The sequence below is a fragment of the Canis lupus genome, chromosome 5 (genome assembly GCF_048164855.1).
Source record: "Canis lupus baileyi chromosome 5, mCanLup2.hap1, whole genome shotgun sequence".
Lineage (NCBI taxonomy): Eukaryota > Metazoa > Chordata > Mammalia > Carnivora > Canidae > Canis > Canis lupus.
Window position 1 is genome coordinate 10401571 of NC_132842.1, and position 18177 is coordinate 10419747.

Sequence of the window (18177 nt, forward strand, 5' to 3'; positions counted from 1 at the left end):
TTCCTCTCATTCAATCTCTACAGATCTGTTAGTTAGGAAGTTACTAGAACCTCTAATTAGAGAGGAGGAAACTGGCTGACAGAAGCTGAGGTAGCTGGCAAGTGACAGAGATGGGATGAGAATTCTAGGCTCTTGTCCACCAAAGTGATGCTTTTTCCAAGATAGAATTCACTGTTTTTGTAAACTACTAAATTTCGTATCACAATAGGATGAATTAGTGGAGAAATTCAATGTTAATATTTACTGGGAAGCTTGTACATGTGTAAACATTTTAGGCATGGCAAGAGTAGGTTGTATTAATCAAAATTCTTCTGATTATAAAGAGGAGATAGATTAGCTCACTTAACTGATAAACCTGGTGGCTGATCAAGACTTCCTCTAGATCTCTTGCTTTGCTTGCCACCGCGATGGCTTTGTCATTATTGAAGGGTGACTGGATGGCAATCAGCAGCTTCAGTTTCACAGCTTACTGAATGAGCCAGACCTGGAGAAAGGGCACCCCTTTCTCAAGGGTTCCTACCAAAGTGCCAGATCTGGGGCTTACAGACATTATGCTGGATTATGGGTCCAGTATGGATCAATCTCCTGTCTCAAGGGTGCAGTGTTTTCATTGGCAGGATGGGGTCATGTCATGAGGGCAAAGGGGACACATGACTGAGTCCTCCTCCCTTTGTCCTCTGATCTCTTTTTGTATCCACTTGTCTCTCAGAATCATGACTGGCAAGTCATCAGATATAACATTTAAAATTAGACCTAGAGGGGATGTAAGTGAGCGGGAGACAAGAGAGGAGGTGACTATGGTTCCAAGCTCCCTGTATGCAGTAAAGGTGGATTAAGGAACTGAGAGTATATGAGGCCTGGTTGTGGATCCTACCATAAAAAAGGATTACGCGTCTAAAACTCTGCAGACTGCTTACGGAGATGATTGTATACTCTTCAAAACTAGACCCTTAATGAGACAAACCCAAGTTAGATGTCCAAACCTATGGCTCTGGGACTTGATGGGTTTTCTTTTCAGTTCTTGTTTTGAGGTGGAATTACCACTTAAAAAAAAAAAAAAAGACCTTTAAATTAATCCCAAAAAAGAATATGTGATTGCGCCCTCCCTGTAACTGGTATTATGAGTGTTAGAACTTGGTTTATGGATTTTTCTCATTTCTTCGTGCCTGTCGCTGTTATAACCTTGTCGTCTTTGCTACTTTTATTATTTTATGACTCTGTGCTCTGCTTATGTCAAGCGAGGCTAAATGGCTTCCCTGTTTAGTTAGGCATAAAACCCTGAGACTGTGCGGGGGTGTGTGTATCTTCACTCATGCTGGGGGTTTGGGGTTTACAAAGCTAAGATCATTTAGCATTTTCTGTGAAAGAAAAACTATGCAGGTTATTTGACCTTTTATTTATGGAAATAGAAAGAGTAAAGATTTTAGTACTTTTATAAATGTAGATGAAAATATGGAGCAAAAGTAAGATATCCTTAAGTACAGGTGATGAGAGAGTATCTAGACCTTTCTGTTTGTTGCCATCTGGGAGGGTTATTATTTTTCTTTCAAGCTTTTCTGGTAAAAGGAAATTTTTTGGTAACCTCCAAAGGACAATAATACGTGAGAGAACTGAATGCTTAAACACACAGACATGACTCAACAAAACCAGTCATTCTATACTCAACTAAGTGAACTTTCAGATTTATACAGAAAGTTGCGCTTACAGAATGGTATTTTTATTAGCCACTCTAAATGTTAACTATTAAGTGTTAATTTGAGCCTAATAATTATGAATGTAAAATGGGGATTATGTGGGTGATCAAAAGTGTGTTTCCATATTACTTAATATTTAGATTTTAAAGAAATAACAAAGTGATGTAGCGTGTCAGTCATTAACAAGCAGAATATTTAACCGGTGTGACAGTTGTCATTATGCTAATAATAGGAGATGGAGCTCTATCTAGTAAGATTAAGCATTAGCCATTCTAGTCCCTTGAGGAAACTGTAAAATCAGCTTCACTGGGTTATAATTAGGAAAGAAGTGCATTTAAATACAGAAAAAAAATCTTAGGTACCTCAGCACACAGTGTGCCAGGGGCATGTGCTAGAACCTTTTAATCTCTGGGTGTGGCTTATTTTATAAATATTTCCATAAGCATTTACATACTTGACATTTGGCAAGATAGCATTGTAGAATCATATCCATATGTTTTGCCTTACGAAAGAGAGCGAACATTTTGCAAGGACAGGGCTAGCTGTTGATGATTTTGTGTGTCTTCTTCTCCCATAGTGCAGTGCAGGCTCAAATGATGTTTTTTCCTGACAAGATGGGCACGGGGGCAGTGTTGGCGGTCTTTTCCCATGCTGTTTTCTTGAGCAGTGGTACAACTATTAATGGTGGTAATAATAACTCTTACGGAGCACTTGCTTGCTTGTTCACGATTAGACATGTATCTTAGGACATTTGACCCTATCCCCATGGCTTAATAAATAGCATTATTTAAATTTTTTTGAAGATTTATTTATTCATGAGAGACACAGAGAGAGTGAGAGGCAGAGACATAGTCAGAGGGAGAAGCAGGTTCCACGCAGGGAGCCTGATGTGTGGGACTCAATCCTGGATCCTGGGATCAGGCCCTGAGCTGAAGGCAGGCGCTCAACCGCTGAGCCACCCAGGCGTCCCAACATTATTTAAATATTGTTGCTGCTGCTATCACCAGTTTGACAGATGAGACCACCGAAGCACAGAGTGGTTAAATGACTTGCCTAAGTTCACACAGTCTGTGGCATTGCCGGGATGCAATCCGCACAGTTGGGCTCTGCTCCGTGGCCTTTCCTTCTGTCACCTGCTGATGGAGTTGGGGTCTGGAGGCATTGCTTCCAATTTTAACCACTTCCTTGGCCCTGGCCTGTCTTGAGTGGGATTTGTTTTTTCTCTGTTGACTTATTTTTCTTTCTTTCTTTTGTTCTCCTCCCTTCTGTTAGGTCAAGTACAAGAGAGATTTTGAAGAAAGCAAAGGCAGGGGCTTCAGCATCGTTACAGACACCCCCGAACTACAGAGGCTCAAGAGGACTCAGGAGCAGATCAGTAACGTAGGTGACTGTTCAGTGATGCGATTGCCCTGACTTGTGTGTCTGGATGAGAAAATGAGATTGGGACTTGGGAATGTTCTGTTGCTACTGCGTGCAAGCAGTGCTCAGCATGCTCATGAAGTATGCCAGGTTCACCTGATAGGTTCCTTCTCTTTGATTTCGTCACAGTTACCTGGAGCCTGACACTTTAATAGCAATGACTGTATTTCTGTATGTATATTCAATTTAATTAATTACAGTGACTGATGAAATAAGTCTCCTAAAGAAAACAATTTAATTAAATAAGCTAAATGTCTATTTAGACATACAGTCATTGCTAATAATAAGAGTTGTTGCAATTTAGCATCTTATTTCCATTTTTAATGGTTTTCAACTTTTGAATTTTTCCAAAATAGGACTTTTATAATTAAATTAAAAAACCTGACAGGTTTTATTTATTTATTTATTTATTTATTTATTTATTTATTTATTTATTTTGCTGGAGGGTAGTCATACAAAATATATACACATAAGGCTAAGTATTTTGCAAAATCATATATTTGCTAATTATGTGTATGTAAGGTTGCATATGTTAAACCAGGTATTTGTTGAAATGATGCATTACATCTAATTTCAGAAATAAACTTTACACGTGAAGTTGCTTTGGATTTCAAAGCTGCGTCTTGTTAAGTAATATATTTTTCTTGAAAAAGAAAATTGAGAGTAGCAGAAGTTCAAAGCCTGTTAGTGACTTAAAAAGTGTTAATTCTGTACTGCTTAGAGGTGAATAAATGGCTTGTCTTCAGTTTTAGGAATTCACACTTATAATTATGTTTCTTCTGAAGTTTTATCAGAAGTTTGTCAAAATGTATTCTTTTTTTCAGAAAAAAAATCAGTTCTGTGTTAGGTAGCCAAGAGGACAGATGAATGAAAATTAGCAACTGTGTCCATGATGTAAAAATATGTGCAAATATGTGAGATTCATGCTATTTTTCATAAGAAGTGTCTCTTGTACAGTCACTGAACTTTGTGTATCTCGATGTTATAAATGATGTCGCCTTAATTTCCAGGAAGTATTTAATTAGCAGATGATGTAAACTCACTGATATTGGGCCATCATCACTGTATATAATCACAATTTGGAGATAGAATTGTAGTATATAATTTGAGAAATAATTTTACTGGGGAAAAGTTCCAAAACAGAATGATGTGATGTTTAAAAAACTTATTTAGGGAGTTGGAGGAGGCAGAGTAAACACTTCATTTTGCCATAGTCCCTAAGGTTTATTCATTGTTTGCTCCTGAAATAGACGTTTTATTTTGGTAAGGACCTTTTTTTCCTTTGAAGAGAGAAGGTTGAATTTTAAGGATTCATGTCTTTTGTCCCCTCGTTTTTCTCCCTCATCCCAACAACACACCAGTCATGCGTTACTCCCCTCACCTTTTTTCCTATTCATTGTTTTTTTTTTAATTAAAAAAACTATTTTTGCTTTTCAAAATGTGAGTTAGAGATGTATTCCACCACAGTTACATAGAGTAATGTTTCTTTCTTTGGATTATTTTTGGAGAACTTAAAAAAAAACAAAAATAATTCTGCACACAAAAAAGTTATATCATCAATTGTAAACTATCACAGAAATTTATTTCAAAAAGAACAAGCATTTCTGCTTAAGACATCCATGGGACCTCTAACCTAAGGATTGCAACCAATTCAAAGGTAAGCCCTTTCATTTATATTCAAATTAAGTCAATATTCATATTTAATAAGAAAAGAACTGATCATTTCACCAACCTTTATCATTAGCAGGAATATACATTTTATTCAATACCAGAAGCTGTTTGCAGATCCGTTCTTAATTATGCAAAAAACCCTTATAACACAGGTACGTATAAATCTGTATGTATAAATCTGTATGTATCATATACATAGTAGTATGTACAAAATGCCATTTGGATTAAGCCTGTTATTTAGACAACACAGGTGTTTAAAAGCATATAATTTAGATAACGTCTTTAAGAATTTTTTGTTGTTGTTGGAATTGTCTTATGTTAGCACCCATAGCAGCCTTCTAACTGGTTCTTTTAACCAAGATGAGGCATATTAATGTTTGGATAGCAGTAAAGGATACAGATTTCATAATATTACCATTAGGGATTTAGTCTTGAAAGGAAACTGTTAAATATTCTGAGGTCTCGTGAATTTACTATTCATTTATAAGGCTGCAACTTCATGAACATTTTCCGTGACCTCACAGGGTTTTCCATATTACTCAAAGATTTTTTTTTCTTCTATGAGAAACTTGGATTAATCTGAAAGGTGGTACTTTGGTTTGGTCCAATTTTCCACATTACTTTCAGATAAACCCAAATACTTAAACATATGGGCCAATTCCATACAGATATTTTTGACAGTGGCCTGGACTGTGTCTGTTTTGAGAGGAAAGGCGGTGAAAAAATGTTCCGACTGGTCTCCAGAATATTCCCACTTGAAGGGGCTGAGATGAGCAGGCTCATTCTGAAAATGATAAGGCATATGACATATGAGTGACAAGCTTAATACAGGTTGATGTAGGTGGGTTAAGTAAGTCAGGGTCTTTGCAATCTTTATTTTTCCATTGCTTCATTTTCTTATTTGTTTCAACTTTTGCTTACTTGTTTTGTTTATGTTATGTTTAAATATCATATGGATCTTTCTAAACTGACTTTAATCCCTTTCGGACTAAAGAAAGCACAAAGACATAAAACTGTGGATTTAATGACACCTCCTAGGTGTTTTGGGTAATGTGTTGTGGATGAATGGGCATTTTTGATTGCTTGTGTCTGTGTCAGTGTTATGAAATGTTCTCTGCCACTCTCATATTCATTTTGCAGGATTTGAAATCATTTGGAAATACCTACTCAGCCTGCATCTGTTACTGAGATGTGGGATTAGAACACAACCATAAATTTGAAATTGTGTGTAATGAAAGGTGTGAGCATGGGTTTAGCCTTGACTTCTTTCTTTTGAGGTCTGTAATGACAGCATATTGAATCTGGGAGATTTATTAAATGCTGCAATTTAAAATTCTTCTGTTACATTACTCACTTGGTCATAGCTGCAGAAAGAATAAGAAAAGAGTCAGGGTTTCAGAATTTACTGAATGGTTGGTTGGAAATAAACAGAACTGGTTTCCAAAACAAAAAAACAAAACAAAACAAAACAAAACAAATCTCCACACAATTCTAGAAAATGTCTAATTGTGTATTCCCACACTCTGCCAAATTCTAGGGCAGAAACTCAGAAATGTCAGAAATGACCTAGTCAAGCTCCACATCTTCTTGGCTTATTGATGTTTTAGGGAAATGTTCTTAAAGAACAACATGCAGACATGTATTGAAGAATACTGTGCCTTTGGACATTTTGAAAATCCTTTCCCCTGTTGTCCTCATAGCTCTAGCTCATGTGGGTAATTGTAAAGGCTGTTTCTAATTCAGGTGGTTACCACCTTCAAGTTTATAAGCATGCATTCAGGGTACCTGCAGCCTGATAGCAGGACAGAATCATTGCTGGCATCTAAGAGACTCAGTCCCCAACCTTGAGAAGATTATTGATGTGTTTCATTCTCCCTGTTTACACACTAATTTAAGCTGCACTTTTAATTAGCCGAGGCAGTCTATAGATAAATTGTGAAATAAGATGGTAAAGTCCAACCCCAAGAGACTTTTACAATCTCTGTGCTGTAGATAAAATCTAGAGTTTATTTTCTAATTTATTTTAGGTAATGGAGAAATACATGGAGGAGAAGGGGGGAAAACCCCAAATGACAAAATCCTGTATTTTATAGACCGACTGAAACAGTTAAGTGTACCATTGTGTGATTTGTCAAGATTTGTTTCTGTCCTTGACTCACAGAGGCAATAATTGTGTGTGTGTGTGTGTGTGTGTGCGCGTGTGTGTGTAATGTGCCTGTGTGTTTTGGCTTCAGTGGGAATCTTGAGAACTCCCTTTCCTTAGATCACTGGCCCACACACAATAGTATTTTCACCTGCTCTGTTTCTTTCCCTTAGCCTATCAGTATGTATAATTTTGGTTATCTTTTCTATTTCCCAAATATCCTTTTTTACTATCATTTTCAATTTAACAGAAGCATTCATAAAACGCTCACTTGCTTCACAAGAAAAGCTAGGATTGAAGCCTTTTTAAAAAGCATTATAGAGAAAAAATCTCTCTGTAATTTGATATTGAAATGTAATTATTTTTAGTTTTTTTGATAGAGCTACATATTTTTTCATTGACTTCTTAGAATGCAAAATAAATTATGTGCCCATTAATAAGCTCACATGGATACTGATGATTTAGTTCCCTGAAATCTTGTGAGTTAGCTTCAAAAATATTAGATTATTGAAGGTAAAGATGGTCTAATAATTGAATAGCAGTGTCTATGGGCTATTAAAAGATTTGATTCAAAGTTAGGTTGAGTGTAAGGGTGAGCATGAGGGTAGGGATGATTATCTAGGGATCTGGTCTCTGTTTGTAATTTAAATAAATCATTTTGACAGAGACTGACTGGGGCCATGTTTAGGCTGCTGACGGTGTGAAATTGAGTTGTATGGTGGACAGAAGACAAGCAGTCAAGAGAAATCCCCAAAGGCAAAATTTGTTATGTAATTGGGTCAACTCATGCATGAGAAATGCATGCTAATTGTAAACTGGTGGCAAAATTACAGTGTATGAGGCAATTAGGTCTTATATGAGCCCGAACAACTGATACAGAAGGATTTCTCATTCTTCTTCCATTCAGCAAATGTAAGAAGGTTTTTGTTAAAAGGCGAGGAAGGTAAATATGAGAGACATTCAGTGTTGACCTAGAATATTTGTTAATTTTGTTGCTTACACAAGAAGCACAACTGTTTTATGAGCAATGCAAAATGTGTGTATGAAAGCTTCCGATGTTGAGTACTCCAGTCTACTTTGAAAGGAGAATAGTGTAGTATTTTTAATATAATTCATAATTTGGTTGGGATGCCTGGGTGGCTCAGCTGTTGAGCATCTCCTTTGGCTCAGGGTGTGATCTCAGGGTCCTGGAATCGAGTCTTGCATCAGGCTAGACTGCTTCTCCCTCTGCCTATGTCTCTGCCTCTCTCTCCGTGTCTCTCATGAATAAATAAATAAAGTCTTTTAAAAAATAATTCATAACTGGGTTGATTAACATAGATGAGCTAACAGATAGTTACTAGCTCAGTGATTTTGATTTCAGCCCTCGAGGGCTGCTATTTTCACAGAGTATGAACTTACGTGTCACTTTAGTGGACTGTACCTTATCTCCAACTTATCTTTCCTTAGTGACTCCCATGTTTTCCAAAATAACAGTGGGTCAGTAACATTATCTTTAAAGCAAAGATAGAATACATCAAAGAAACTGATAGGACAACAACACGTTATTTCCTTATAATACCGAACACATGCATGAATGCTTTATTTGTTTCAAAACACTTTGACGTACCCAGCCTAATTAGATCCTCTGGACAACCTCTCCTTGGGGAAGGTATTTCTATAAGGAATACCTAGACTTTCATGAGAACAGTGTACGGAAAATCACCTCTTGGTCCTTTCTCGTGTCCAAATCCGTGGTTTCCCTGACACCTGGTTTTGCTTTATTTTTCCACCTAGGGCAGAACTTCAAAGGTTGATCTCTTCTTTTTATCCTCTGTTGTTGAGCCACAGTCACTTAAAGAAACAAATAGGTCCCAGACCAGTAATTACTTGTGCATGGCAAGTACGAGAGTTGTGGCTGTAAAATGGGATTGTCTGAAGGGGAGGCGGGAAGGGGTCTCCATAATAAAAGAATTAACACACATGACTTTTTTCTTCTTCTTCTTGGAAACAGAGGTTAAGGATCCAGCACACCATTTCTAAAGATTCTTCTTTTGTGAAATCGGTTTCCCCATGTTTCCTTCTTTTTGCTTCCCCTGTGTTCAGCCCCTTATCCTGCCTGGGTTACTGCAGAGAGCTCCTGATTGGCCTTCTCTCCTTCTAGGCTCCTTCTGCTGCTTTTTCATTGTATCTTAAACACGGTCACCAGATGAGTCTGTCTAAAATATTTCTTTCATGAAGACCCTACTTAGGATTCCCCAGGAGCTTCCCCCTTGGAGCTCCACTCTGCATCGGACCAAGTCTCATCTCCAAAGCTCCTTCCTTCTGGCTCTAAGGACCCTCTGTGATCTGCTTCTAAATTATCTTTCACCTTCTCTTTGGCTGGCTGTCAACACTGTCCTTCCATTTCTTTTAGGACTGAACAGCTTACTCCATTCTGGGTTTTTGCATGAGTCACCCCTCGTTTGGAACAATTTCCACGGTGTCTGTAAATGACCCTGAACTCACACACTCAGACCCACAGCGATCTTTCTCCTCTCTGAACCACAAGAGTTCTTTGTTCGATGGCACCATTAGCTGTACTGCTCATCACCACACATCACCATCCACAGTTTGGTTTTGATAAGCATTTAACTTGTTACGTATTTTATCGCTCTAGCTTCATGAAGATGAAGATCATCCACATCTTTTTCAATTTATTTTTTGCATCTTTACATATGCCTATCATGGTGCTTTGTACTTTATCTTTCTTGTCACCTCCTTAATTTAGGCCCTACCTGCCTCTTGCTTGGGTTGCAGGAATAAGTCTCTAGATAATTCTTGTCTACTACAGTATTGCCTCTTCTCCTCTTAAGCATTCAGTGATTTCTATAGTTTTATCAAAAGTTTATAGCAGTGTTCTCTTGGCAAAGTGGGAATATTTGCTTTCTAATGTGACATCTAACGATTTCACTGTTCTAGAAATCCAAGGACTGCCCCCTTTGTAAAATGTCATAGCTGGAGAATTTTTTTGGTGTCTAAGTACCTGAAAAAAATAGGACTTGCATTAGTCTGCTCAGGCCGCCATAACCAAATACCATGAGCTGTGGGGCTTAAACTACAGAAATGTATTTTCTCACAGTTCCAGAGGCTGAAAGTCCAAGATCAGGGTCCAACGGGGTTGATTTCTGGTGACATCTCTCTTCTAGGCTTACAGAGCACTATCTTGCTATGTCCTCACATGGCCCTTGCTCCATGTATGTGCCTGAGAGAAAGACATCTCTGAGGTCTCTTCTTCTTGTAAGGACACCAGTTGAATTGAATCAGAGCTCCAGCCTTTGAGCTCATTTAACCTTAATTACCTTCTTATGGGCCCCATCTCCAACTACAGTCACCTTAGGGCTTAGGACTTCATGATACAAGTTTTGGGGGGACACTATTCAGTCCATAACAGGGTGTAAATGAAAAATAGTCTGCATACATCATAGGTAGTTTGGAGAGGATTAAGTAACAAACATTTTGTAATCATAGACTACTATCATCAGCCAGTTTTTTTTTTAAATTTATTCATGAGAGACACATAGAGGCAGAGATGTAGGCAGAGGGAGAAGCAGGCTCCGTGTGGGGAACCTAATGAGGGACTTGATCCCAGGACCCTGGGATCGGACCCCAGGATCATGACCTAAGCTGAAGGCAGACACTCAACCACTGAGCCACTCAGGTGCCCCCCTCAGTCAGTTTCTTTAGTGGAGGTGGATTATACCACCTGTTGCCATCCCAGGAAAACTCCTACATCTGGTTTTTAAATTTTTTCTATTTTCAAATTGAGCAATTTTAACTAAAAAAAAAAAAAAAAAATCCCTCCAGGTCCTATTTCCAGTCCTTAATTGGCCCTTGTGAGCCTTTTTTTATTTGTGGTTTTGAACCATAGTCATTTATAGAAACAAAGATAGCATACAGTAGTAATTATGTTTTTAAGTTTTCCAGGTGTCAGTAGAATTATGGAGCTCAGAATATAGATTTCGCATGTCCTGTGCTAGCAGCTTGGCCTGGACAGACATGAGGGCAAAGGAGGGCAGAGGTGTGACAACAGAAAAGAAATATTCCTATGCCACAGGGAAAGTCAAATAAAGATTAGCTTTTTAAACAGTGATGAAATTTCCAGTGCATTATACAAATTAAAAACTTATAAAGTCTCTGAATTTTCTTCCAGATTTTATGATACTCTTTGGGAATACCTTCAATAGCATATACTGAACGGTAAAGAAGAATTGGCAATCTTATATATATATATTTCTGGAGTCCCCAGATGCAACTGTCATTAAAAATTATGCCACATCATTATAATTTCAGTGGATTTTTGCAGGTAGGTTTTAAAGCCTGTTGTTTTTCCAGTTAATAAGTATAATGGTCGCGTGTCATTTTAACTTATTAAGAGGTCATGAATCAAAGGAGACATTATAAAGAGATTTAATTAAAACCCATTGGTAGCCTAAGCCAAGTTTATACAATTAAAGAAAATTGCACCATTGGAAGTTAGAAGCAAGAATTCCTTTCTTTTTGTAAGCATATGCAGATATGGCCTCTAATTTGCATTCCATTTTCCTAGAAGAATTATGTCATGAAAATTGCTTTTCTTTATTTTTTGCTCATATTTTCTACTGTAGCTTCCTTTTCTTTCACTGTTGTCAGGGCTGCTCTATAGCCGTTTTTGTCTTCTGTACAGAATCATATGCAGTGCTGTTTGTAAAAGGGTATGTCTAAATTTCTGTTTGAGGGGCCTATTGCTTTTATGCAGTACCCCCAGGCTTGGTTCTAAGGACAAGAAGCAAGAAATGATGATCATTTTTTTGTTTGTTTGCTCATATTTAGGATTAATTTTTCCCCTTGCGGCTGTATTAACTATAACAGAGTCAACTTTTGATTTGTTTGAATTGAGCTTTTGTATCATGGCATTCTGAGAACAATGAAAGTGGCAGAGTTTGTCTCTTTAGGAAACTAGGAAATAAAGTAGAGATGTGGAAAAAAGAATTAAAGAAGAAAAACCTTAAAAAATCATTCTGTTCTTAACACTTGTTATTTTTGATAGTGGGAGTTGACCTCCCCCAAACCAAGTGATTTAAACATTTATTTTTGTTGTGTAATTATGATGAGAACATTGAGGGCAAGCAGCATTTCCTGCTCATGTTTGAATCTTCCAGAACATGGTGCTTGAACTACAGTGAATAGGATAGAAGTGGAAGTGGCCCTCACAGTATCCTTACATAAGGGCATGTGTTTGTTCTTTGGACATTTACTGTGGACATAAGATTGTATCCGGCCCCCTTGGTGGCAGAAAAAACGAGGAATCACATTTTGCATGTGTTTATGCTCTTGCTATGGTACCTGAAGTGGCTGGGGAAGGTTTTCACTGGAGCAGGGTAGTCTTAGGTGAGGTCGAGGGAGAAATGGTGTTGAGATGAGCAAAGGAAGGAAGGCATAGGAGAAGGTTCGGAGCACCTCGCATCTACTTGTCAGTGTTGGGGACACCATTACTGAAATGATGTAGATTGAGGCAAGATCGGTGAAAGAGTGGTATCTTATTTTCGAATATGCATATTTTTGGTATCTATAAAACAAAAAAAAATCGCTAAAAGAAACCGCTTTTGAAAACAATTACTGACTTAACAAACAGTTTTGAGTGTTTACCACACACCAGGCACTTTGCTGGGAATCGGGACATAATGAGAAATAAAGTAGATAGATATGACCCCTGACCCCACAGAGCTTGGGTTTACCCTCTAATGGGCAAGCAGATAATTGCCACAGAGCATGATAAGTGCTTGATAGAGGGAAGCACTGTGCTATTTTCAGAGGGGTAACTGACTAGCCAGCTTTGGGAAGTAAAGGAACTGAAACCTTGCCAACGTTACTTTCAAATAGTTTTTGAAGAATTTTACGGAGTCATTTTTTGAATAGTGATTCATGCTGTTCGTTTGTATAATAGTTGTCAATTTTGCTTTTTAAGTTTGCCACTCTCCCTCTGTCTGCTTTCTCTCTTCCCTGTTTGCCTGTCAGTATGTGTGTCCAGAAACCATCATTCAAAATTAATCAAGCCACAGATTACATATAAAATGTAAAAAATGCACATTTATAGAAGAGTATCGATCAGCTTATTAATTTCAGGGTGGTGAAGAAGATCAATAAATATGTACATACATTTAAAAGTTCAGACACATGTTCCCTGCATTTTGGTTTTCAGTACTTAAGAAGTTGAAAAGTTTTGAAAGTAGGGGCGCCTGGGTAGTTCAGTCAGGTAAGCATTTGTCCCTGGCTCAGGTCATGATCCCAATTCTGGGATGCCTTGGTCCTGGGATTGAGTCCTGCATTAGGCTCCCTGCTCAGCGGGGAGCCTGCTTCTCCCTCTGTCCCTCTCCACTGCTCTCATTCTCTCTCTCTCTAATAAATAAAATTTAAAAAAAGTTTTCAAAGTAAAACTCTGATCATTTTTCTTCATCTCTTTCATACTCCCATCCTCTATAGTGATAGTTTTCAATTAAAATCTTTCAGGACTAGATCCAAAATATGGAGAAAACATTTTGTCTATTAAAAATATACATGTATCTGAAAGAGTCATAGATGCCTGTGATATGTGTGTTTTGCATACGTATGTCGAATGCACGTGCACATTTGAGCAGAGAGCTACTTACTGAAAGCTAGTGGTAAACATTGGTTTGCTCTGTTTGGTTTCCACCTTTGGTGTTCTTGGCCCAATTGGTGCCAACAGCGAACCTCTGGGACGTCCCCTCAGTGCTGTGGGGGCTTTTCCTGCCAAATATTGTTCTCTTGCAAGATTAAATAGCTGAATCAGTGTGGCCTGAATCTTGATCCTGCTGAGAATATTAAGACTCCTGCAGGTTGTAATACAGATTAGCTGGTGAGAGCTCTGCTGGAAAAATAAAGTGAGTTTCCCTAAATGAATTTAACAACTGCTGTGAACCTTTTTGTGTCCTCTAGCATGAGTGTGTGTGCTGGCAGTTAACCACTTAGTTCCCTCATTTTCCCCAAAAGTTGCTCCAGCCCATTCCTGGGCATATACCGTAAACATTTCCATAACTTTATTTCACATCTTTGTTTTGCCAGAATAAGGCATTTGACATGTTAAAATGATTAAGTATTGTTCATCATTATTTAAGGAGGGAAACCATTTTTCTGAAATTATATGATGAATTTAATGTTACTTATATAATTGAATGAACCTCATCACTGGCTTATTTAGAGTAAACTGATTAGCATATTGCATTTTGATCATAGGTTTTACGTTATTGGTTGAAAAATTGTGGAATACTTAACAAAAGTCTGGAAGGACAGAATGGCCAAAATTATGTATTTATTAAAGCTTTTGTTTATTCATGAGAGAGCATACGCAGAGGGGAGGAGCAGAGGGAAAGGGAAAAGCAGGCTCCCCACTGAGCAGGGAGTCCACTGCAGGCCTTCATTCCAGGACCTGAGGATCGCGACATAAGCCAAAGGCAGATGCTTAACCAACTGAGCCACCCAGGTGCCCCGGCCAAAATTATTTACATTGCTTCATCCTCCATTCCATTACTGTTTATGCTTCTAGGATTAGATTATAACCTTTGAGGCTTCTGATTTCCACAGATTATTGAGATTATGGGGCTTCCCCTTAAATGAAATAAATAAAAGCCAACACCAATAATGCTAAACTCTAAAGCATAGTACACACACCTAACCTGAAAATGGATGGTTGTTAGATTTTCTGATTGTTGGCTTCTGGATAAGTTCACCGAACTCTTTTGTATTTTGAGGGGCCCTTACCTCGCTTTGGTACGAAGCATGTGCTCATGTGCTTATGAAGCAGTCCTCCCATCTGCTGCCTACACAGTTACCCGCTCGTCTCCTGACACCTCGTGTGTGTGTGTGTGTGTGTGTGTGTGTGTGATTTCTCAGTACAAATGTCTGTGACTGATTTGTTAATGGCAGAGCATGACACAGTTGTAATACTGTTCACCTTATCAGCACTGAATTTACTTTTGTAGATCCCTCCTTGGGTTATTACTGATTATTACTATTAATATCCTCAAAGTTAAATGATTAAATTATTTTTTAACTTGGCATAAATGCACCAAACACTGGAGGTAAAAAATGTACAGCTAGAAGGCATGAGAAGAAGAAAGCAGTCTCAGTTTGGCAGCACTTAGCGTGTCTTCATAAAATAGCCTCTGACTTGCAGTTATCCCAAATAAGGGTGTTAGGCAAAGTAGTATCTCAACTTACTTTCTGAATACTTTGGAAGTTTGCTTGCAGCTTCACCGTCAGTAAAGAATTGGGGTGAGAACTGGGGTCTTCTTGGGTAATCTGGCTTGCCTTTCCTTTTGGATGCTTGACTCTTTGAGTCACATTGGTTGCATGGTGGCATGAAATTTGCAGGCTTTCAGAATTTGGCTTTCAAGGTGCATCAAAAAAAAGGAACTTTTAAGTATTAAACCATAAATCCTCTAAAATATTGTCAGTGGCTCAAAAAATTAATCAGTTCAAGTGGTATTATCCTTAGTAAATGCCAGGGTAATGTCCATGCCTGGGATTTTTCAATATTAAGACTGCATTCCCCCTTTTAAGTTGTGAAATATATCACACATACAAAACCGTCCACAGAGAACCTTATGGAGAGTTTAAAGAATAGTAATAAAGTGGGCATCCATTTACCCACCACCCAGCTTAAGAAATAGACAATTTTAGAAGATTCTGAAAGCCCTTGTGTTTCCCTTAGGTTTATAACTCATTCCCCTGAGAACTACCAGCAACACAAGAGTCACAGCATCTTGAAAACACAGATTTTCATAGTGAAATGATGAAAAGACAGTATGAAAATCTAGTTGCCATACATGGAGGCAATTCACGGATCTTGGAGAAAATCCGATTGGCCTCTTGTACCATTAAAGCACACAGTTTGTAAGGGCTTATGCCCATTTAGCAGCTCAGGACTCAAGTAGGAGCATGACAATCTCTGTGTCACTGTGCACCCCTGTCTGTGCTCACATGACACCTAACTCTCTGAATAGTGGACAAGGATGGGAACAAACATATGGAAGGCCACTCTGTGTTGGGCACAGTCTTTCACATTTATTTCGTTTGTTTTTCTGGACAATCCCTAGAAATAATTGTCACTACTTTCATGGCACAGATGAAACAAAGCTCAGAGAGAACAGACAAGTTGCCTTAACACATACAGCCAATAAAGAACAGAGCTGGGATTTGAGTGCAGGGTTTTTTTCCCCCCTAATTTCAAAATGCAAGATTCTTCCTCCATACCAGAATTTTAGGATCATTGCTTATATGTGATGATATCAAGAGCCCTTGTGCCATAGAGCAAATGCAAAAGATAGGATTTATTATTGTAGTTGTTGTTGTTAATGTAGAAGTTGACTTATCCTTAAATGGCATTTTGAAGGTCACACAGTGATAGTAGGACCAAATTTAGAAGTGTCAAATTTCTTAATACCAAATACAGAACTTTATGAGTAGAACCTCCCATTCAAATGTTCTTTATGTGTTGGCATCCAGAAAAGCTTTGCGTTGCCCCCAGCAGGGTGAGCATGGGAGTTATTCCTTTGGTACTTGATGTTAAGATTTGATGCGCTTCCCCTTTGGGATATATATACCTTTCTTGTCCTCCCTTCTTCGTCCGAAGGGGCCTGCTCTGTGCTTGGGACTCTTGCAGGAGCTGAGGATAGAAGATTGAAGCCTAGGTCTCTCCTTAGCCCAGAACACCTAACACAGCTCTTGTAAGGGTGTTAAGAGAGAGGTGTGGTTTCAGGATCTGGGCAGCACAGAGTCAGGCACCTAACCCTTGCTGGGGTTTGGTGATAGTCACAAATGGCCTACACAAGAAGGTGGCATGAGATGAGTTTCTAAGAATGGATAGAGATAGCAGCAAGTGAGAAAGAAGTGATGGTGAATGGTGGGTGGCAAAAACATCCGGCATGGGGGACTTGTAGATAAGGAGTTGAGAATGGAAGTACTTGATACGTTTTAGGAACTCTGAGTGATGTTTTTATCCTGAAGATGCTGAGGAGTACCTGAAAGCTGAAAGGTTTTTTTTTTTTTTTTTTTTTTAAGTAAGAGAATGACACCAGATTTTAGGGTCACTGTATAAATGTTGGGAGTGGTGTATGTAGGCTTGCTGTCATCTTGGCCCTTCTCTAGGTAAGATTTCACTGTAATTGTCTCCATGGGATCTTATGTCTGGCTGTCGGGCCTGGGATGGTTATAGCGCTAGCATTTGCCAGGGTCTGCTTTTGAAGAATAAAAGAAGAAAATAATGAGTTCTGGTATCTCTATTTTTATGCTATGCCAATAATAATAAAAAAAAAAGCTTAAGCAGTTTTATTGCGTGGCTTTAGAATTGAATGACAAACGTTGAACACAGGTGTCTGTATGGTATGTAAATAGGGCAGTGGTGTGTTCACGCCCCAACTGTGATACAAGCCTGGGATGGCTAGTCTCAGACACAATGTCAGGTTGGCAGGTCTGAGAGTGTAAACCCATATAAATATGTATGCCTTTAGCATTGCATGCAAATGCTACATTAGTTCCATACAAATATGGAGAGAAAAATCTCAGTTCACTAAAATGTCTGTGGTGGGGGTGTTCTCATAAACTTATTATTATGTTTTAATAAAGGCTAAGCCTAAACCTTGTTGCTTTGTTGGCAGCGTTTCCAAAAGTTAGATGACACACCAGAATGCAGCTAATTTTAACTCAAAAATGTAACTGCCTTTTTCTCATTGAACAGGCCAGAGGTGACAGACAATGATCAGCACAGATCACTATATAGGGCAGGCATATGGTCGAAGAGGTGACCTCCGGACTCCCTGTTATCCTCAGGACACTGTCTGGAAAAAATATTTCTGGTAGTTTATGAGGATGCCTGTTTGAGACCATTCACCTTTGACTGCGTTTGAGTCCTAACGTTAGAATGCACAGAAACAAAATCCTAGTAGTTGAATAGTTTTGAATGACTTAGTTTTATGTGTGTAAGGAATTGAGGACTAGATCCTAGTCAAAAGCAAAGGAAATGAATTTTGAATTGTAGCAAGCTATGTGAGTAAAAAACAAGAAATAACTTCTTACAATATATGGATTATATAAGAAAGTCTTAAGGCTCTTTCGACTTTTAAAATGACCTATTCTAGCAGAGCGTTATATCTCAATCATTATGCCTCTTTTCGCCTGTTTCTCAAATGGGAATGATCACATTTGATGCTTATTTTGAGAGGATCAGTGAAAGCC

General features: G+C 38.4%; 1 protein-coding gene across 2 annotated transcripts in view; it reads left to right on the plus strand.

Annotated features, from left to right (window-relative positions):
- Positions 1 to 18177, plus strand: part of NEBL (nebulette) — a 341680-nt gene that overhangs the window by 176271 nt on the left and 147232 nt on the right. For both annotated transcript variants that reach the window (XM_072825449.1, XM_072825451.1), the window contains exon 4: positions 2967 to 3074. In XM_072825449.1, the coding sequence (XP_072681550.1) occupies positions 2967 to 3074 (108 nt within the window). The remainder of the gene's footprint in view (positions 1 to 2966; positions 3075 to 18177) is intronic.